Here is a 23,765-nt window from a genome sequence, read left to right as displayed (position 1 = left end):
TTGGTGACATCAGAGTCTTATTCTTCATAGCACATATCTTGGAGGCATAGTCAATGTCCAACAGCTTACCTCCACACCTTGCCACAGATATTATTGCTTATTGTAGGATGGAGCTCTCAGTAATTATAGTTGTGGAATTTCATATGTCAAAACAGAGTAGACCAGCATCTGAGCATGACCAGAGTCTGGCCAACTCCATGATCTACTGCTATACTTTAACAACCATTTATGTCTCATGACTGTCAGTTTGAGATAGATCCTCGTTATGTATCCATTAAATGATATGAGCCCTCCCCTCTTAAGTGTGATGTGTATTTATGCACATAAAACCAGAAAAGTTTCTTGAATCTTCTAGAGAGTTAACTATGTTCATCATATTGCTTTGCATACCTATTAGCTACTCAGTGTCTGCAATGGGTGGGGAAGTGGTTGTTTAAGTTCTTAATAAATCTAGATAGAAATGTAATATTTGCTAGAGATGTCATTTTATATTTAGCATGATACAACAGGAATATAGAGAAAAGGACAGAGGAATGTACTATTGATTTTGCAGTTCACACATTGCTGATAGAACAAATATCTATGAACAATAAAGGCAGAAATGTGTACCCTCATCATGAAAATTGTGATTTAAACTTTCTGTTATATCTTTGAATTCCTCTTGTTGAGTGATGGTATCAAACATTGCACAAGGTCATCCTTGATACTCGAAGAAGAAGATGATGATGAAGATGCTCTGAGTGTATATGATTTTTTTTTTTAAATACATGAAGTGATAAGTGTGATGTGTCTTTAAAAATATACAGGGTGTTACAAAAAGGTACGGCCAAACTTTCAGGAAACATTCCTCACACACAAAGAAAGAAAATATGTTATGTGGACATGTGTCTGGAAACGCTTACTTTCCATGTTAGAGCTCATTTTATTACTTCTCTTCAAATCACATTAATCATGGAAAGGAAACACACAGCAACAGAACGTACCAGCGTGTCTTCAAACACTTTGTTACAGGAAATGTTCAAAATGTCCTCCGTTAGCGAGGATATGTGCATCCACCCTCCGTCGCATGGAATCCCTGATGCGCTGATGCAGCCCTGGAGAATGGCGTATTGTATCACAGCCGTCCACAATACGAGCACGAAGAGTGTCTACATTTGGTACCGGGGTTGCGTAGACAATAGCTTTCAAATGCCCCTGTAAATGAAAGTCAAGAGGGTTGAGGTCAGGAGAGCGTGGAGACCATGGAATTGGTCCGCCTCTACCAATACATCGGTCACCGAATCTGTTGTTGAGAAGCGTACGAACACTTCGACTGAAATGTGCAGGAGCTCCATCGTGCATGAACCACATGTTGTGTTGTACTTGTAAAGGCACATGTTCTAGCAGCACAGGTAGAGTATCCCGTATGAAATCATGATAACGTGCTCCATTGAGCGTAGGTGGACGAAACTAAAATGAGCTCTAACATGGAAATAAAGCGTTTCCGGACACATGTCCACATAACATCTTTTCTTTATTTGTGTGTGAGGAATGTTTCCTGAAAGTTTGGCCGTACCTTTTTGTAACAAGCCTGTAAATATCATTCATACTACAGGAATGTTGTGTGAAAATCAGCTATGTTGGATGCATTTTGTTACAGAATCGTTGAAAAATTTGCCCTCTCAAGAACGTGAGAAATTAGTACTTCTGTCACAGTCTGCTCTTCAGATTTGTGGTATGGTGATTGGTGATCCAGTAATTATCAGTTCAAAAGGGAATTCTGCTGTGAAAATTGCCTGGCCTACTTCAGAAAAGTCTGTAACATCAGTTTTAATGATAAAAGAAGGTATATAGAAAATTTTATTTTCTTCATATAATTTAAAACTACTTTGTTTGTTCATTTAACAGGATGGAATAATATTTCCAGCAACAATCTTATTTTATGTGTACAATGGCTACTACACTGTAAAATGTATAACATTCTATTATTTGTTTCAAATACAGGGTGAACATTAATAAAACTGACTAACTGCAGCGATACATTTCTGACTGATAATGGAGGAAAAGAGTCCGATGACCTTGTGTCTGGAAACACATCATTGCTACAGTAGATGGTGCTGAGGAATAACATTTCCTCTGACCAGATGTTGTGGGTTCCTTGTGTGTTGCCACTGTGGTTGAGTGGTTCTAGGTGCTTCACTCTGGAACCACAAGGCCAGATGTTGTGGGTTCCTTGTGTGTTGCCACTGTGGTTGAGTGGTTCTAGGTGCTTCACTCTGGAACCACAAGGCTGCTACTGTCGCAGGTTCGAATCCTGCCTCAGACATGGATGTGTGTGATGTCCTTAGCTTAGTTAGGTTTAAGTAGTTCTAAGTTTAGGGGACGGATGACCTCAGATGTTCAGTCCCATAGAGCTTAGAGCCATTCGAACTAACCTTGTGTGTTGCGGGCTGTGTGATTGACACAGCGTACAGTAAGCAGCAGAACGGTCCTGCATTCATGACGGGAACGAGGCAAGATGGTGTCTGTGTATGGCCAAGCAGATGGAAACGGATGAGAGGCAGCATGGCTATACCAAAACAAGTACCCTCACAGACACAAACCCCATCATACAACATTTCAAGCTCTTTTTGAATGTTTGTGTGATCTTGGGTCCTTTCAGATAGATGGATGTGCAGGGAGGCAGACTGTGTGTACACCATATTTGGAGAACCAGGATCTACAGGATATTGAGGTGAACCCTACTACAAGCTCTCGGCAAGTGACTCACCAACATGGTGTAAGCCAAAGTATGATTATGTGTATGCTGCATGACAACCGCTACTATTCCTGTCACCTGCAATCCAAAGAAGGCCACTTTGAACATCTGTTACGACGTGGGTGCAGTGCAGCTCTTTACTGTGTTCCAGGATGATTTTTTGTCATTGCATACACTCCGTCAATTTCTGGACACATGTTCACAGGACCTTTTATCCTCCAGTTACAGTCAGGAATCCATCCCTGCAGTTTGTCGGTTTTATTGGTGTTCACCCTGCACAATCCATAATGGCATATTTCCAACCTATAGATATTTGAACATTGTAAGTTCTTCTACCTTTCCTACCTCTCTTTGTATCTCATCATCTAAATGGTTCTATCTCTGGAAGTTATCACAATGCAATATGTTATTCCCAGGAATTTAGGCATGTCTTCTCTAAATGGTGTAATGCTTTACATGTATCACTAATGATTTTCTTATTGATGGGATCTTAAACATTACTGAGGGTTCACATGTGTGCTTCTGCGCCTACAGTGATCCTCACTGGTTATTTCTCTTCATTTTGTGAAGAAACAAAAAATCACATTTTGACAGATCTGTACTGTAATCTATAAAAGTGTTTGGAATCACAATTTCCCAGGAATCACTGTGCTGTCACCACCATGCAATGATGCACATTATTTTGGAGGAATAAGACCCTGTACAGTTCCAAGTGGTTGCTGCTCCTTTTGAAAGCTTCAAAAAGCGTGCTGCAGCCTCTTAGTCTGCAGTTACTGTTTTACGTCCACTAAGTGCGACCCTGGCAATGTGTACTCTTATAGTGACTGATATGATTTTTCCCACTCTCACTGCCCTTTATTGAATGGCCATCCTCCATTGAGATGGAGATGCATGAGTGCTACTTTGGCATAAAATAACTTGATATGGCTACTTTTTCTTATAAGGTATGATATTGAGTAGTGATGTAAGGTAAAGATAAGCTATCATCAACCTGAAAGTTGGTTTGAAAATAGAGTGATTTGCTAGACACAGGCCTGTTGGAGATGGTATGCCCTTGTGTTTCTCTCACCTTTGAACTGAATTATTCAGCCAGTTATAAGGGGTCTCTCAGCCACAATGCAGCTTGGCATCTTCCATGTTAACAAACATTACTAGATGTGAAAGAGGTGAGAAGTAACAGATAAGGAATCCTAAGAGTGGTAAGCTTTTTGTTTTCACTTTCCTGAAGAAAAAAAAGTTAAGTGTATTTACTTTAGTATTGACTTTTGCTGGACATTCGAATGTGCTATCATGTTTAAGAGAATATCCTTCATCTCTGAATGTACTGAGCAAACAAAATATTATGAAGTCAGGTGGAAAAGAATTGACAAATTCAGTCATTGAAGATACTTCTGGGAGATGCCACAAATGCAGAAATGTCCATCTATGTAATTATTACTTAATACTTATTTTTACAAGAAGACAGAATGGTTTGCCAGTAATTAACTACATAAGTTAACATTACAGGTACTGCTCCCATGAATAGTAACAATTAAAAACTGAAAAGAGGTTTACCTAGCTTTCAGAATTTTTGTGTGTTCCTTTCTTATGGAGGGAAGAGGGATAGGTTGGATGAACTTGGAAAAAAAGTGCAATTAATCTGCCGCATAACAAAGTCATTGTGATGTAAAATATGAAGGGAAAGAAGATTTGTACATTGAGCTGTGCTGTTTGCTCTCAGGATCAAAATGATGTACCCAATTATCATCAACACTGATCATCTATAAAAGAAATTCTGGATCTTCCTCCAACAACAACTTCAACTGCATGCAGTCCTGCACACAAATATCCTTTTGTTCATGAATCAGCAGTCTTGGAACCCACCGTGCACAACACGTCTCGTGTGTAAATTTCCTGCCAGCAACATGTGGGTGGTGCCTAATGAAATTTTCAGTATTTCAGATGATGCTTGTAATGTAATTAATCCATTCTCTCTTACAGTGACACCAAAACTGTTGATTTTTGTCTACATCTACATTCATATTCCACAAGCCACTGTACGGTGCATGGCGGAGGTTTCCCTATGTCACTTCCAGTCATTTCCTTACCTGTTCTACTCACAGATAGAATGAGTGAAAAACAATTGTCTATAAGCCTCCATATGAGCCCTAAATTCTTGTACCTTATTTTCATGGTCCTTACGTGAAATTAAATTATCTCAATAGTATTTCTTGAAAAGAATGCCTGGTAAGGATTCCAAACACTTGAACAGTATCCAGGAATAGGTTACACTAGTGTCCTTTACAGATGAACCACATTTTTCCACAAATTCTCTGAATGATCCTAAGTTGACCATTCGCCTTCCCTGCCACAATCCTCTCATGCTCATTTCATTTCATATTGCTTTGCAACATTACTCCCAGGTATTTAAACAACATGGCTCTGTCAAGTATGACACTGCTAACACTGTACCCGAACACTATGGGTTTGTTTTTCCTCCTCATAGTCATTAACTTATATTTTAGTATGTTTAGGGCTAGGTGCCATTCATCCGTTCTCTGCCATTTTCTTCTGTAAGAGCAGTATCTGTAATGCTGGGTCCACCTTCCTTTGAAGTTGATTGTCTCCCCTCTTCAAGCAATTTAAAACATCTCTGAGCTGGTCTGTAGGAAAGAGTAGGCTCACCATAGACCTCCTGTAACACTGTATAGGCCTCAGTTGAATATTCGTTAGCCACATATTGTTCTTCGTGTGTCACCTCTGTTGTTGTGATAGGTGATAATGAACTTGTCTCAGCTTGCCCACCTCTAACAGGTGGAAACCAAGAGTGGCAGTGATAAATTTAGTGCAGCACATTTGTTACACATTAAGCTAACAGAATATTGTAAAATTAAAGCCTAACGTGATAGTAGTAGTAGCTTTATTCATCTGTAGATCTCTTTTTACAAGAATATAGGACATGTCAAAGTACTTACAAATTTAGTTATAATAGAGGGAAACATTCCATCTTTGTTTTAGATATATACTTACAAATTTAGATCAATTTAAAATAAGCTAATTCGTATACACATGTATCTACAGACTTCTAGTTAGAAGCAATCATTAGATTTACTCCTGGTTATACAATACTTACAAATAACTTATTAAACAATTTAATGCCACATTGTTCACTCATATCTCACTATCAGTCACGGCACACACTATACACACATTGTTTCATAACACTTCACTCACTACACACACACACACACACACAACACACACTGGTGATCTCTGGGCCATTTTCTGTACCGCAACTTCCCATTTGCTATCCTGAAAAACTGAGTCAGCATCCCTCCATAATGAGTGAGATGTTGAGCTCAGAAAGAGGAAGAGGTGTTTGTATTGTGCTATGCATAGCTTGGGGGTAAGTATTTCTAGAAAGGAAAAAAAGAAGGAAAAAAACATAAAGTGAAGGTGTTATGTGGAATGTTGGATATTTTATAATAATAATAATAATAGTAATAATAATTTTTCTTGATAAGTGTAAGTTGAGTCTATCTCTTGTTGCATGATCATGAACAGAGCTGTTTGTGCAGTAATTACCAATGTTACTTTTGATGTGTACAACTGACTGGTAAATGTATTCACATGGAGCAGTTAAAATCCCCAGTGTTCTGAACAGATCTTTACAATGAGTTCAACTAGTATTTTTGATTATTATTCTTATGGCTCTTTTCTGGAATTAGACAATTGTGTTCATATTTTGTGCATTTATTCCCCATAAAAGAATGCCATAGCTAAGAACTGAGTGTACATATGAATAGTATGTAACTAAAAGACACGGCATGTTACACACTGATGATAGGATTCTAAGGGCATAACATGCTGATGACTTTCCTTTGTGTGTTCACACCACTTCAACTGAGAATCAATATTCATTCCTAGAAATTTTGCATTTGTTACACAGTCTATAGAGGTGCCATCTACATTTAATTTAACATTGTCATTTTTCCTCTTCAAACTGAAATTCATGGCATTAGTTTTCTTTATTTTCAATCTCACTTTACTGCTTATTGACCAATCATAAACTTCCTTGAGAGTTTCATTTGCTTTCTCGGCAAGGAGTTCTCTTGTTTTCTCAGTGACTATAATATTGCTGTCATCAGCGAAGAGGATTTTGTCACCATGAGTAACACTACTGGGAAAGTCATTGATGTGTATCAGGAACAGTATTGGTCCTAATATGCTACCTTGTGGAACCTCTATATTAATGTATGTTGGTTCTGATAAGTGTTTTACTGAATGTTTAGATGTATGTGTTATCTCTACTCTTTGTACCCTATCCGTTAGGTAAGATCGAAACCAGTCATTAGCTACCCCTCTTATTCCTAATGCTTCTAATTTATTTAATAGAATCTTGTGGTTGACTGTATCAAACGCCTTAAAAAGATCGAAAAATAAGCCTGTGACACACTCTTCTTTATCAAGAGCATCAAGTACAACTTTTGTGAATTCTACTATGGCTGACTCTGTATTTTTGTCACTTCGGAAACCAAACTGTGATTCGCTTAAAAGATTGTATTTATTCAGGTAACTCATTTATCTGTTTTTCATAATTGCTTCTATTATTTTTGAGAATGCTGGCAGAAGGGAAATAGGCCGGTAATTTTCTATGACTTCTGCATTACCTTTCTTAAGCAAAGGTACAACTCTTGCCTGTTTCAACTGCTCTGGAAATGTCCCTGATGTGAAGGATTCATTTATTATATTTGTTAAGGGGCCTTGTATAATCCCTATGCATTGTTTCAGAACATACATTGGTACTTCATCTAAGCCTACTGACATTTTATTTTTTAGTTTTTTAATTGTTTTGTTGACTCCATTCTCTTTGGTTGGAAGTAACATCATTGTATTTAGTGCAAAATTATTTACAGGTGTTATATTTGTTTAGGGGAATTTTTGCTGTAACTTCTCTGCGATACTTGAAAAATGTTCATTTACATAGTTTGCTAAGTGCCGTGGATCATTTATTATTTTATCCCCCTCCCTTATCAGTATGTTATTCTGTGTTTTTTTGCCTCTCCCCATTTCCTTTTTTATAACATCCTAGACTGCTTTGCTTTTATTCTCTGCATTATATATTATTTGGTCATTAAATGACTTTTTTTGCTGCAATCAGCACCTTCCTATAGGTCTTTTTCTATCTATGATAGAAATTTAAGAATTCTGGATCATTGCGAATCTTTTTCATGGAGCTGAGGTGTTTAAGTGTTTGGGAGGACTTCTTAATACCTGCTGTTATCCATATGTTTTTGTGAGATGTTGATACAAACATGCATACTTGTGGAAATGCCTTTTTAAAGTTCAGTTTAAACAGTGTGGAGCATTTAGAGAATTTCATATTCACATTGGTTTCCTTATAAACTTCACCCCAGCTTTGTTTTTCTAGTCCTTTTGAAAAATCTTTTATTTTGATTTCTGATAGATTTCGTTTGTGGACTTGTAGTTTAGGGAATGATTTGATGGCTGACTTTACTGCTGTTATTTGACAGAGATGGTCTGATAGTCCAAGATCTTTTACAGCTACATCACATTTTTCCCTGTCCATATTTGTGGCCACATGGTCAATTACTGATGAAGTCGTCTTGGTAACCCTTATTGCACTATTGACCAATAGGATGTTTATGAAGGTGCTGCTGGTTTCATTTATGATGTTAGTGTTGATGTTAATGTCCCCACACAGAATTATGTTGACTTTTGTACTTGAGACTTTATCTACAACTTCTGTTAATTATTGAAAAAAATGTCCACACTACCACTGGGAGATCTATACACAAACAAAATGATTAATTTCTTGGTGATATCAGGCCCTGTTAATTCAATAGCTGATATTTCATTATGAACGTAAAAAAATTTTGATTGTTCATTATTGAACAGTCCTCATATTTATAATTTCATGTAAAGTCATAAATTGTGTGTTGGAGAGCCAAAATACTTGAGAGATGCAATTAAAGCTGGGCACTTTTTCAGTTAAGGCAAAATAAATGTCATAGTAAATGAAAAATGCAATATGCTTATTAATGATGTGATTAAGGACTGTGATTGTTTAGAATGTGCCCTTTATGTTTGAGTTATTTGTAGTGTCCCTTCAGATGGAGTTAAGTGATCTAAAACAGACAAACTGCCATTGCTACTGAGTTGCACTTTTGGGATGTTCCGGATCTCAGTCATTACATGATGGCGATGTGCCATAAATAATGGTAATTATGTGGGGTATTTGCTAAAAATAAGATAGTAATTCACGTTTGAATTCCAAAGCACTATAATTTTCATTGTTATTGCAGTTAAAGCACCTTTCATACAAAAAATGGTCTAGTACATTCATTTTGTATTGACAGAATTGATCCAACAGGATGTGCATGGAGTCAGCACTCTGCTTTCTGAGCCATTGGTAGTTTCCCAGACTTCTCACTCAAGTAGCTCTTCAGCTGCCATCACAAGGCTGAGTGCACCCTGTTCCAACTTGCCCACCAAGGAAAAGTGCCTGGCAGTATCGGGAATTGAACCTGGATTTCCCATATTGCAGTCAGATACACTGACTACTTGCCTGTGGAGGCAGACACATAAATCGAAGTGATTTCTACTAATTATTTCTTTCCAGAATGAATTTTTGCTCTACAGTGGAGTGGTGCTGATTTGAAACTTCCTGGCAGATTAAACTTGTGTGTTGGACCGGAACTCGAACCTAGAACTTTTGCCTTTTGTGGGCAAGTGGTCCGCTGACTGAACTATCCAAGCATGACCCACAACTTATCCTCACAGTTTCACTTCTGCAGGCACTTCTGTTCTGTCTTCCACATTTCAGTTGCCTTTGGAAGACAGAGTAAATTTGTTATGGTTGCTGGTCAGTTTAAATGCTTTTACCTGAATATTGAAAATACTCTCATGTCTTTGTGTTTACTGTTCTTGTTCCTAGTACTGATTTTTGTCATCTAAACTATTTGTTTGAAAATAGAATGTACGAATTAACAACAAATTTAATAAAGGAATAAATGTACTATTAGTTTACACTACAAAAATTATAAATAATATATGCTTTAGAACTCAAGAAAACTATCTCCCTGATAAGAGAGATGATAGGAAATATTTATTAATACTACTCATTGCTACATAACATTGTAGTTGAAGTTAAGGGTAAAGGGTAAAAATGAAAAGGGTAAAAATCCCCTAGGCTGTGGCTAAGCCATGTCTCCACCATATCCTTTCTTCTGGGAGTGCTAGTTCTGCAAGTTTCACAGAAGAGCTTCTATGAAGTTTGGAAGGTAGGAGATGAGGTACTGGCAGAATTGTTTGGGTAGCTCAGAGGTAGAGCACTTGCCCATGAAGGCAAAGGTCCCGAATTCGAGTCTCGGTCCAGCACACAGTTATAATCTGCCAGGAAGTTTCAGTAATAAGCTTGGTTTCACAAGTTGTTATGTCTTTGATAATGTAGGATTGGCCGGTTTTAGGACTGGGGAAGTTGGTAGTGAGTGGACGCGTTGAATAGGTTTGACATTGGCATCAGTTGTAGTTATAATGGAGTAGGGATAGTGGTCTCTGAATGTCAGATGCATTGACAGAGATGTTATGGAGTTTAGGATGGCAGTAGAAGGTGACGGTGGGTTGTGTTGGGAGGATATTGGCGGGAGGGGGGGAAGAGGAGAGGGGGGAGGGAATCTTATTTCAGGACTTGACTTGAGAAAATCAAGTCTTGACAGACTAATGAATTGAGACATTATTCAAGGCCTGGGTGACAAGTGGACAGTGGGTGAAAAGAAGGATACTTCTGTGTATTTTTTTGGAATTGGAGAGGGTTAGATGAGTAAACTTCTCGTGAGATTTGATCATGAATAAGATCTGTGGCATAGTTGCAGGAGAGGAATGTCTGGTAGAATATGTTGGTATAGGCATAGAGGGATCTTGGGTGGAGCAGATAGAAGCTGATGAGCTGCTCTGTCTCACAATTTTATAGTTTTATAAATATGAATTAATAAACGTCTTTCAGCCATCTAGTTGCCAACCTTATTTTATTTGGCAACCAGTTTCAGCATTTTACTAAACGATCCTCAGGCCCCTGACCAATGTGTAGGAAGATTCTACCTCAGTTGTAATCAAAACAGATGCTAGCAATACTGGTATTAGTAGCTTTTTGCTGTTGTGATCACTTCAGACATCATCTGCTGGCAGGTGATGGTTGAAGTGATGGCTATAACCAAGTCCCACAACCATATCTAAAAAGATGAATGTACAGAGACTTTAATTACTGACTTTGTTTTGATCATGAAATTTGTCTTGGTAACTTCAAATATTGCTTCATTAAGTTTTTTACGTGAGTGGGGCCTTGCCTTCATAGCAGAAGGTAAAGGGCTTCATGGACAAACTACACAACGGGAATAAAATTGATTGCATAACAGAAGATCATCAAATTAAGAATCATATATGGGTTCCTGCAAGTCCTGCTGCTATTATTAGCTTACATTCATTCTATTTCAAAGATTTTAAAGAAGTGTTCAAAAACTATAATGTTGATCAACCACATCAGACAAAGACCAGGTGACAGCTGAGGAGACCTATAATTGGTTCACAGGAAACTGATTATTTGTTACTGTTGTGGTGTTTTATGTATTACACAATTTCAAATGAGTACAATGAGTTTTTGGCAATAGAAATAAGCACCAATTATCATACGCTATATCAAACACTGTTGTAAAAGTGTTCAGTTGAATAAGAATCTGAAACAGAATTGACACATAGATGGACTAATCAGGAAATTCAGTTCAGGTTGTTTGGCTGCTAATAGGATCTCTTGCTGTTTTGATTTGAAGAGATATGTTAAAGCTTATTTTGCAAACTGTCACTCCAGGTTGTTCCATTGTAGCATGTTCTTGAGTAATACAGGTAAAGTAAATAAATTATCTGTTCAGCAAAAGTGAACAATAAAAATATTGTGTGATGAAGTAATATGTCTTGCTGACTTCTCATTAAGAATTGTGGAATTCTTACCCTCATATCCTAGTAAATTTGTTCCTTAATGGGATTTTGGGGCTAATAATAAAACTCGGTATCAGATGAACTGTAATTTATACAATCATAATACAGTTCCCATAAATAAGTCTTGTAGACTTTGCCTCTTTATGTAGTTTACAGAATGGGCTTCAGATGTGAAGATCATCAAGAAGCTGGCACTAGACACGAAGCAGTAAATTGGGAATCACTGTAAATTACGATGGAAATCAGAGATATATTATTAGAATCTTCTTCATAATGAATGGGGTGTTCTTAGGAACCATAGAAACTTCAAGGAAGAAAGTTGGTTCCAGTTGCAAAGATTTGATTTGCTGGGCATTACCAGTTTCAACCTTAGGTCATTATTAGTCTGGTACTGTGCGCTGTGGAATTTGAATCCCCGCCAAATGTCATGGATGTTGAAGACCCCTAGAGGTCTCTACACCACCGCGCCGTAAGGTGTGGTGGCGCACGCGTCCTGGCCCACATTTGGAGTGAGGGTGCCACAGTGGAATATGTGGTTCCAGCGGCCAATAGCAGTGCCCCCGATAGAGTATTTAAGCGCCTGCCTCTTGCTCAGCCAGTGAGTCTTATTGTTGCATGAGTCTTGACACATCGCCTCGACAACAGACAGCGTATTTATCATTCTTTGTTCTCATTACTAGTGGATGTCTTGGATTCATTTGGTTGTCTCTGTCACTCCATTTCTTCTTGCGTGTTGTCATCGTAAGGTCTCTCTCCATCGTCTGTTGTTGTTTCATGTCCATACCTTCCGTTCATTTGTTTGTTTGTGGGCCGCTCTCCTTTTGGTCCTGCTGCCCTTTCTCGGCCACTTTGCGACCGTTCTGGTCGCCGTTACAACAGGTTACAACAATTATATGTTAAGAAAAAGCTCTAATGTGGGTAGCAAACATGATAGCTGCTAGGTATGTATTTTGACAACTTGAATTCTCAGCTGCATAATCTCCAAAGCTCTTCATTACTGTATTTATTATCATTTTTAGTTATATTTATCTATGAAAACACAAACTGGATATTCTGCAGTATTTTGATGACCTACTGAAGTCAGTAGTAATTTTAGCTGGCCTTTGGTAGGAATACAGACTTATTATAGCTTGCACTGTTGCTAAATAGTATCCTGTATGTACAGTATATCTCTTGTTATGGTAGTATCTGGTATGCATATTGCTTGTTGTGGATAAACTCCATAAGTAACGTGAGTAGTTTACTTGTATAAAAGTTGCAGTGGCACGGGACCTGTGACATGCAAACTGGACTTTCAACAATTTTGTAATTAGATGAAAGTGCAGGTTTTTCAACCATGGAACACTTACAACAACTCCTAACAAAAAATATGCATGGATATCAGCAGGGTAACAACAGCTATACCAAAGTCAGTGCAAGCATTAGTTACTTTAGCAGGAATGTCTTCTGTGCCACTCGTGTTTATAGACTTTCCACCATTTAATAAACAACACGAAGAGTGGGACACCTAGTGCCTGTGACTGCAGATACATTTTTTGACCTGTAATATTTCTGATACAGGAAGACAAAAGGACATGTTGTTGTATCAGACAATACAAAAACTAGAGCCTTTACTGAATCCAGTGGAACGTGAATTGCTTAGAATGTTTATTCCAAGAACATTTTTCAACAGAAACATGTCTTATTGCGGCCAGGTTAGAATTTTGACAACGGAAGAAGGGCCCAAATCAATCATACGAAGACTGGACTGCTGACCCACAGGGATTTATTGGGAATTGTATTTTTAAAAATTTGTGCAGGCGGAATTGAGGAAATTATAGTGTCTCGAACCTCTGACATGGAAGTGCAAACCACACATTGGGGCAATCAGATTTGTCTCTAATGGAAATAATGTGAATTGAAACTGTCTGCTTCTCTGCCCTCTTTGACAAGGCCGTTGGCAGAACAAGGGTGAATCCTTATAACAAAAGTCTGTCGGCCACCACTGCTAATGATTGTAATTCGTAATTGAAGCAGTAGCTTTGAGTGAACTGGGGACTCAGGGTGTTTTGATTCCAAACTGAAGATGGTACCCCTATACTGTGAATTTATCCTCAGTCACCTACACACCTTTAAAATGTTTTGTTTCATTAATAGAAAACAGTTTGGGATGCCTTTGTCATTCTACCTACTTTTATTAGGCTGGCTTTATGGATTTTCTCCCTGGTTTCGTTTTTTTCTACAGCAGTTAGTCCTGTCACTAGCACCAGTCTCTAACATACAATTCACGAGACTCCCACAGATTTTCTGCACCTTCACTAATTGCTACACTGCCAAGGCACTGGCTTGTATAAACACAACATACTGTAAAACAATTGTGTATGTGTACTGTATATCGAGGGGAGAAGCACATTCAAAATGTGGTTGTATTTCGGAGTTTTTTGTGGCACTATAAATTGTAGCTACAATCAAAAATCCGAAGGATGTTGGGAGTAAGTCAATGTTACGAATAACAAATGCTCATTTTGGGATGGATAGTCATACTTTCAAGCATGTGAGAAAATTTTTAACATTTCCATTCCTCTTAGTGTCTCCAGAACTTCTCCTCTTAATGAGAGCCACAAAATCTTGACCAGTATTTCATGATGTTACTAATGCATAAAAATGTATGGAAATTTTCCTGATTGCAGACAAGCAGTCGAAAACTTTTTCAAAAGGCTTACGTAGTTTCATACTTCAATTTCATAAAAAAAGTATAGGCCTACATACTGGTATATTTTTGTGGTTACGTATTCAAGCGAATAAGGAAACATGTAGTTGCAAGTAATTACTGTGTTCATGTATAAATAGCCAAGACTGTTAAATTTAGCATGGCATAAAATGTTCATGAAAGCAAGGAGATGCTCTGGATTGCATGAGACTACATTGTGTGGGTATGAATAAGTAGATAATTATAACATATTACAGATAGTGTAAAAAGTTTTGTGGTCTAATATGCATGCTTTTTTTTCCCCCAATAGAGTAACCGTTTATTGTAACTCTTGAAGAAAAGAAGTGAGTTGTAGATGTGAGAAGGGCTGGCCTTATGAAGAAGCTTTTGTAGTATCTGTACAGAATATTAGCATTTGTGCTTTCTGTCTTGAGATACGCCAGTTCATGAATGCAGGCAAGAAGAAAGTAGTGTGGAATGTAGTGCCAACATTGTTTGGTGTTCCAAATCAACCTCAGTCATATTGCCCAACAGATGCACTATGCCAGAACAAAGAAAGCAAAAAGCATTGTACTCTGTGGATGCCACTGATGGAGGTGAATTGAGTGTATCAGTAAATGCACAAATACAGAGGCTGCACTAGTTGATTAAGGTGTGCCACTCATTTCATGTGAGGAAGAAATAATTAAATGGAACAGCTGATAACATAAAGAAACAATTGAAACATAAAGCTGCCAAGATTGTTTGTTTGCATCAAAGATGCAGACAGCTTAAAAGGTACATATACCATCCAAGGACTGCAAAAAGAAAGTTGATTGCAGGAAATGGCTAAATCAGGCAGGTAATAATTAAGATCATAGGGTGTCAGCATCTTAGAAATAAAGCCTGAGGTCTTATTTTGAGCAAAGTTAGAAGAAACATTGGGCTCAATTTTATGATAAAATAAAGGTGTGTCCTGTGAATATGCTATATTGTAGTTGACTTACACATAAATATTTATCAGAATATTTTCATCTTCCATCAGTTAGAAATTTACAGAAATATCTGGAAGGTGTACAACTAAAATGTTGCATTAATGAAAAAAATTATTTGTTGAAAGAGAAGGTGAAGTGCTTTTCTTAAATTAAAAAACCTGTAAATTTGCATAAGTATGATATTACATTAGTGTCAGATTTATCATAAGATGATTCACTGGATGTTGTGACTGGGTTTTTGAAGAATTTGGTGAGACATGAACCCCATAATCCCAAATACTGTTGTAATAGTAGTGATAAATGGTTTGCACCAATCATTATCACATTTTTGTAATGAATGTGTGCCTGCTGATATATTTTCAATAGTACATAAGTTAAGAGAGATGGGTATTACTGATAAGAGCTGTGTGACGAAGGGTCAAATTTCATTGAGTGGAGGTAATATCTGGGTGTGTGTGAAGAGAAATCTTTTGTGACTTATGAGAAAGAAAAGATTTATTTCCTGTATGACTCTCATCTTTTGAAGACTGTCAGAAATAATTTGTTTAAGTGCAATATTTTGTGTGAAATGGAAAGTCGCAGCTTTGATACAACTTCTTGGAAAGACATAGTGTTGTTGTATGAGAGTGATAGTTAACACAGTTTCACATTAGCACCTAAATTTGTCAGTCAATAGTAGGAGTTGTTGAGGTGCTTGATGTTGCAGTCTTATGCCCGCAATCATTTACAGCTTTGCAGATTTTTGTAAAGAAAAAAGAAAAAAGACCTTCTCTGTTTGACATTTTTAATTGTGCAGTTTCAGAGGACTTGTAACTCTGAAAAATGGTATCACAAGTCATTCTGAGAATTTGGCTGTTTTATTGAGAATGAAACCTTGGATTGAATCGTGGAAATTTGAAGATAGTAGTGCTAGAGATTATACTGGTAGAATCAGATGCAAAAATGATTTGCAAATGAATGTCTCTTCGCTGCAGTTGATGGTGAGTGAGCTCACTGTAGGATGTGTGACAAATATCTGTTAATGAAGAAGGTAAACCAAGATGAGTTGGAGAATTATTTTTACAGCTATCAGACATAAAGGAGGGTTCTGTGGTAATCCCTTGACAAAACAGTTCACTCTGCATTTTATAATGCTCCACTGGGTAAGTTGAGGAGTTATCCATCAGCCAATAGCAGTTGTGATGGAGTAGATTGGGGGGTGGGGGTGGGGGGGTGGGGGTGCAGTAGATGAGGGAAAAGCAGTTTTAGAATATATGTTGTGGATGACAAACTGTGACTGTGATTTAAACTGGCATTTATCTGGTAATAAATATGCAACCAGTTGCTTTTTTATGATTTATTCAACCATGAACATGTTTCCGAGCCATTGCAGGCTCATCTTCAGATGGTGGTGTTACAGAAACATTGTCTTGTGGACCAAGTGTAGCTAGATGCAGTGCTTGTGAGTGCACTCACCAGTGCGTTTTGATACGTGGGAAGCAGGAAAAATAAACGTGATATGTACACACAAGGCACAGAAACAAGGATAGGGCGAAAAGGGCATTAATAAGGAGAAATAGCACCTAAGTGCCAAGAATGTAAAAATCTTGTCTAGTTTTTAATGTATTAAAATGAGTTGGGAATCTGGAAATGAGCCACAATCATTGCAGAGCATCAGAAAGTACATACCAGATATAATCATAAAAAGTTCTTTTTGAACTTAAATATACCTGGTTACAATTCACTTCCTGTCTTGAACAATTTTCGACATATGTGTTACACTGCACTGACCTTTTGTTGTTATGTATTGACATTAACAGGAGATGGGATATTACTTTAATTACATTTTCCTATTCATATTGGAAAATCCAGCACCATATTTAGTGGCTAAAAAATATGGACGTAACAGCGTTAAAAGTACCAAACCCTCCATTTGTGTTGTGCCATTCTTCTGTAACTACAGGCTAGCTGATTGTAGTGCTAGCATTGCTTCAGCTGTCAAAACGTTGCACTTTTTGCCCTACAGAGTTTCATGACTGTTTGTCTTAGATTGTGGTAGCACTGAAAAAGCTTCTCTTGCAGTGATGTGTTTTAATTGTGCTTTTAAATGTCATACTGTTTTGTGCATGTCAGTTTATAATCATTGTCTTTTTTTCAGGGTTGGAAATATTTAGAGGACAATTTGGTGATCAAATTTGTGTAAGGAAGTTGAATGTGAAACCACTACCTGCCCAAGAAGTTAGGCTCAAGCCACTGACTCACATAGAAACTTCTTCAGACCTTTCACTACTGATTCATCACCAATATAATAGCAGCATAATTTCTGTACGAAACAGGCTAAGAATTTTACACTATGGCAGACCTCTGACATTTGAAGTGACTGACATTAAACCATATAAAACGTGTGATGTAAACATTGAAGAGGCAGCAGATGATATTTCTAGGCTGAAAATTGAAGAATCGGAAACCTTTTCGGAGTCATGCCAAGCGAAGAAAAGTGTGGAAGTTATGAATGACATTGAAGTTTATTCAGTGATCAGCAGCACTTCATGGGTTCTTCAGCGGACAAGTGCATTGCCAGCTGATGACAAACAGGATATTACTGTGGACGATGTAGGAGGCATGGTGGACATTGTAAATGAGATTACAGAGCTAATGAACCTAGCATTTGGGGATGTTAAGCCATTTGCAGGTATGTCTCTTTTTATTGTCTGTGTATGTAATTAGCTATGTCAGACCAGTATTGGGTTTGAAGACTGCAACAACAACAACAACAACAACAACAACAACAACATATAACTGACATTGACTCATGCAAGTAAATGCGATAGAATGAGAAAAGATGAAGACATTATGTTAATAATTAGTTTTTTCAGATGTAAGGAGTAGAAGTGTGATTGCACAGGAAATACAAGGTCCAGCTTGTTTGAAATAGCAGTACGTTGTCTCAGTATCTGCTAAGTTACTCTTACATACTGTCCATACTGTTTTCTGCAAAGTTTAGTGCACCTAGTTTTTAACTGATTTTAACTCTTGTAAACTATTCATAAATCTTTAGGAGCTTATTTAGCTGTGTAATAAATGTAATAGCAATTAATTTGGCAAGACAGTGATGTTTAGATGAAAAATATGTGGCTCAGTTTGCAGTTTTGAAAGTTAACTTATACATTTCATTCTCATCCATTCCCTACTTAAAAGAAATGAATGAAGTCATAAGTACTTGCAGTTAGTAATTGTACATAGTACCTTACAAAAGGTAAATTACAATTTAAAAAGAAGAAGATATTGTAGAATGAAGTTCAAAACATTAAAAAGATGAAACTATTTGGAGTAGTATGGAAAGTCTTAGCAGAATATAAATAATTTAGGAGTGAAGGTAACAACTAGCTGAGTACTAGAGGTGCTGAGTTATTGACAGGCACATAAACACGACACACACACACACACACACACACACACACACACACACACACACACACACACCTCTACAGCTACATTGACATTGTGCCACCATTATTTATTCAGCGGGCATACAAGTGTGTGTGTGTGTGTGTGTGTGTGTATGTGCGCGCGCGCGCGTGCTTGCGTGCGTGTGTCGGTGAGTTGTTAGCTATGATCCTAAACTGTATGAAAAAATACATTAAAATAAGAAGTAGTGGTTCCTGTAAAATGAAAGTAGAACATTGGATAAACTGAGGTGATATAGTAGTAAAGACACTGGATTAGTTTGTTGGAGGAGCAGACTGCTAATTGCCATGCCATCATCCTGATTTGGGTTTTCCATTGTTTCTCCAAAGCACTGCAAGTGGATACTGGGATGGCTTCTTCATAACAGGGTATGATCAGTTTCTTCTTGCACCTCTGAACTGAGCTAGTGGCCTGTCTGTATGTACTAGACAGATTCAAACACAACTAAAATTTAAAAAAAATGATATGGGGGGAGAGGCCATAGCTATTACCTAGCAAAGTGAAATGAAGAACTGTCTGTGGTGGCAGCATTGTTTTGTCTACAGCTGAAAAACAGGCAGGGGTGTGGTAACAGGGTACCCTCTGGTGTTCTTACAAGTGGAGCTCTCAATCACTACATGTCATTCTTGAAACTCTGTCATCTCGTTTGTACATGATAACTCGTATATTTGGCACCTTTTAAAACAAATTACAGATATATGACAATTTTTTCACATAAGGAGGATGTGGTTCAGGGTTGGGGATCGATGAACCGACTGAATGATGATATATCTTAAGGTGCCAGTTATCTCGCCCTACAGCTGTTCACCCTGCTGGACCTTGTGGGAGAGATGTTCCCTCAGAAAGTGGACCTGATCAATTTAATTATTATCCATTAAAATAAAACCAGTTTTTGGTGTGATGAAGTAGCTCAGTGTTTGTGGTGTCAGACACTGTGCTTGAAGTCTTGAGTTTAATGCAGACCGTGAGATAATTTTATTTTTATTTTTTTGGCATTGAAATGCATTGGTTTATACGACAAGGAATAAGGAAGGACATCATTGAATGTAGGTTAGAGGCTGGCGTATGGCTGCAAAATTAATGTAGAAAAACCAGTATTGCAGATTTTGAATGAATTTTCACTCTACAGTAGAACATACATTATTTGACACTTTCTAGCAGATTAAAAGCATGTGCCAGACTGGGACTCAAATCTGGAACTTGTGGGTAAGTGCTGTACTGGGTTATCCAAGCACCACTCATGGCCTACACCTTCACTTCTACCAGTACCTCCCTTCCTCCTTTCCAAACGTACAGAAATTCTCCTGCATACCATGCCGGACTAGCACTCCTGGAAGAAAGGACATTGTGGAGAAATGTCTTAGCCACAGCCTACGTGATTTTTGGAGAGTGAATTTTCACTTTGCAGTAGAGTGCATGCTGATTTGCTTCTTGGCAGATTAAAACTGTGTGCCAGACTGTGTCTTGAACCTGGACATTTGACTTTCTTGGGCAAGTGAAGATTGCAGATTAGGAGACAGGTACTGGCTGAAGTGAAGGTGTATGTAATGAATGGTGCTTGGATAGCCCAGTAGAGCATTTTCCCATAAAAGTTAAAGTCCCAGGTTCAAGTCCTAGTCTATCACACACTTTTAATTTGCTAGGAAGTTTGAACAATAATGCCACTGTAGCAAAGCATCCTTTATACAATGTTCATGGTACAAGAACAGTTTATGTTACCAATTTTTTGAAAAATATAAATCATAACATGATAAATAAATTTGCATGTGCCTGGTGCATATTAAATAGGATATCAGGTGTATTCTACCTTGTTGCCATCCATTTCATAACCAAAGTGATGAAATGAGTTATCGACCATGTACACAATAGGCTATTGCACTGTTATGCAAACCAAGACAATTTTATGCATGGTAAATAAACTCATCTTGTCTGCTTTCTGAGAACAACACCTCCTTAATAAAGACCTACTAGGGTGAATGGATTTATGGTGATGTAGGAGCTGGTGCCTTAAACCACACCTCTTCTCCCCAACCAACCAACCAACCAACCTTAAACCAAACCATCATTCATTCTGTTCTTCAATTCCTATCCCTGATCTTATGACCTCCCCTTGTCAGAATTTCTTTGCTAATTCTGTGTGTCATAAACTGTCAAGGTTTTGCGAAGTTGTTATCTTGTAATGCTTCAGAAATAGCTGCCTAATATCACATGTATCATATTTGCAGTGGCATATTTATTGCATGCACTTTGCTTTTTTATATTATTTGAGGTAAATACTTCACTTCCACTCATCTCACCATCATGTTCCTTCTGCTGTAATTTACACACCATTGGTTCGTTAGTACTCAGCTTTATCATTTCAGTTGCACGTTCCATCACCTTTTCCTTCTGCACTGTGTTTTCTCCTTCACATCGCTAAGAAATTCAGTTTTATTGACGGCAAGTTGCCACAGTCAGGTTACAGCACACTACTCTGAACTGGAATTTGACTGTACCCAATTCCCACTATTGCCAGGCCTTTACTTTGCTTTGTCTTTACTTTGCTTTGTCTTTACTTTGCTTTGCCGAGTAATATTTATTATATTTTGTTACTTCAAGACTGTTTTGATATAGGACTCTTGTACACAGTTAAAAGTGAGTATTAGTTATAAGACATATTTCACATCAGTGTCAAAATTGACAGTATGGGTGACAAAATTCGTTCTGAGTGTCCTTACAGTTCTTTCCGGTCTTCCCCAATGAATTCCTCTTTCCTCCCTGAGGAAGGAGCTGACAGTTTAGAAGCTAGAAGTGACAAATGACTTTTACTTTTAATACAGTTAATCTTTTTGGTATCTTATTCAGATGATATTCGTACTTTTTTTGTTGGTTAGGTTTGCGACCTACACGAGGAGTTTTGCTGCACGGTCCACCAGGTGCAGGAAAATCATTTATAGCAAGAGCAATTGCAAATTCCAGTGGTGCATCTGTTACTTACTTACACAGCTCGGAGCTGACATCAGATGCTAAAGCTAAGCTATCGGCTCTTTCATCTGTCCAAGGACAACATGTTGCTATCATTGATGATGTGGATGTTACTTGCCGTAAGCGGGGACCTGGATCCGTGTCACTGTGCTTGTTACTTGACAGCCTGCATTCTGCTGCAAGTAGGGTCATCGTACTGGCTACCACTCGACATCCCGATGATCTTGATCCCACACTTCGTCGCCCAGGGAGGTACAGTTCCTTTTTATACAGAGAGTAAATTCTTGAAAAGCTGCTTTCTTCTGTGTCTGTTTTGAAAAATTCACTTAATGCGGTCTGACATTTTACACATCCCACTGTAAAATATTCATGAATGGGAAGACTATACCACAACAACAGTTGTTATGCTGCACTGTGATATGAATTCTAACTACTCTATACATTTAGTCCTTAATGATGTTTGTCCCTTTAAATAAGAGTCCGTTTTAAGTTTTATTTTTGCAGCCAGAATAAAAGATATAAAATAATTCACATGTAGAGTTTGTGCTCATGTCCTGCGTTCAGGGTGGGGCTCTCTATTTACATGCAAAGGTCTTCAACATGCTCCCATCAGAGAATTAAAATGAACTAATAGGTAAATATAAATTTATAACAGTTCAAATAAAAATTAAGACTGCATCTCATTAGTCACACATTGTTAGAATTAATCGGATTATTTAGATTCAGGGTTATTGCTTTCTATAATCTGTATAACAAGTAACAGTTTCCAATGTAAACTGGCCTCTGCACCTTCTACATTCAGAGAACAGTTATTCTTTGATGAATAACTATGTGGGCATGAAAATACTAAGAGATAAATGAAGAGAAACAGCATCTATGTAATTTAGAATGAGATTTCCACTCTGCAGCGGAGTGTGCACTGATATGAAACTTCCTGGCAGATTAAAACTGTGTGCCCGACTGAGACTCGAACTCGGGACCTTTGCCTTTCGCGGGCAAGTGCTCTACCATCTGAGCTACCGAAGCACGACTCACGCCCGGTCCTCACAGCTTTACTTCTGCCAGTAGAGCACTTGCCCGCGAAAGACAAAGGTCCCGAGTTCGAGTCTCGGTCGGGCACACAGTTTTAATCTGCCAGGAAGTTTCATCTATGTGCGAGCTCTTTTCAGAGTAACAGCATCCCAGTCAATTTACTGCATAGCTTTTAGATTGTGCATGCACAAATAGTGTATAGCAGAGCAATGGCAGTTAATTGTCATTACAGTGTACAGATTTAGTTTTAACAGCTGCTTCTCAGAGTTAATTTGTACCTTGGCTTGTACTACATCCATGATAGTTCTCTTTCATGATTGGACCTACAGAAAACAATCAGAAAAATTCACAGTGATGTAAATGAGCAAGTGTTCATATTCATTGATTTTGGTAACAGTGCAAGCATATGATAACCTCCACTGCACCCCATTAACACTGCTGTTTAAGTAATAATTATTAAACTAGACTTTCAAAGTGGATTATGCTGTTCTTATATTAGAAAAACAAAATAACACAATTGAGATGTTGAACAGCTGACAAGCATGTAAACATGATTGAACTTGAAATCTGAAAGTACAACATAGGCTAAGCCTACATTTTAGCTTTCAAGTTTGGTACAACAATGATTATGACTAGGGGAAGGAGAGGCAGCAGGGGAAGGACATTGTCCAAAAGCTTAACTATGAATTCAGCAGTGTTTATGTACCACTCTACCACTCATTGCCTTAACTATAAAGTGAGTAATCACCTTTACTCCTACCATTTTTTGTATTCCATCCAGAACTTTTCAGTATCATATTAAACACAATTTTTAGTAATTAGTGAGTACCAGTAAAAATGTATCCATTAACTGCTGTTCCCAAAAGTTATACCCCTATCACTTGTCATATCCTGACTGAGGCTCAATCTCTTAAACAAAATACAAACACAT

At 37.8% G+C, this 23,765-nt stretch overlaps 1 protein-coding gene across 3 annotated transcripts in view; it reads left to right on the top strand.

The window, feature by feature from the left end:
- LOC126416269 (ATPase family protein 2 homolog) overlaps window positions 1–23,765 on the top strand; it is a 78,042-nt gene that overhangs the window by 10,161 nt on the left and 44,116 nt on the right. For all 3 annotated transcript variants that reach the window (XM_050083908.1, XM_050083907.1, XM_050083906.1), the window contains exons 3-5: window positions 1,640–1,825; window positions 17,529–18,062; window positions 21,712–22,054. In XM_050083908.1, coding sequence (XP_049939865.1) covers window positions 1,640–1,825; window positions 17,529–18,062; window positions 21,712–22,054 — 1,063 coding nt within the window. The remainder of the gene's footprint in view (window positions 1–1,639; window positions 1,826–17,528; window positions 18,063–21,711; window positions 22,055–23,765) is intronic.

This window comes from Schistocerca serialis, chromosome 8, assembly GCF_023864345.2.
Source record: "Schistocerca serialis cubense isolate TAMUIC-IGC-003099 chromosome 8, iqSchSeri2.2, whole genome shotgun sequence".
Lineage (NCBI taxonomy): Eukaryota > Metazoa > Arthropoda > Insecta > Orthoptera > Acrididae > Schistocerca > Schistocerca serialis.
The sequence above is the reverse complement of the archived record's forward strand: the minus strand, read 5'-3'. Positions and strand labels throughout refer to the sequence as shown.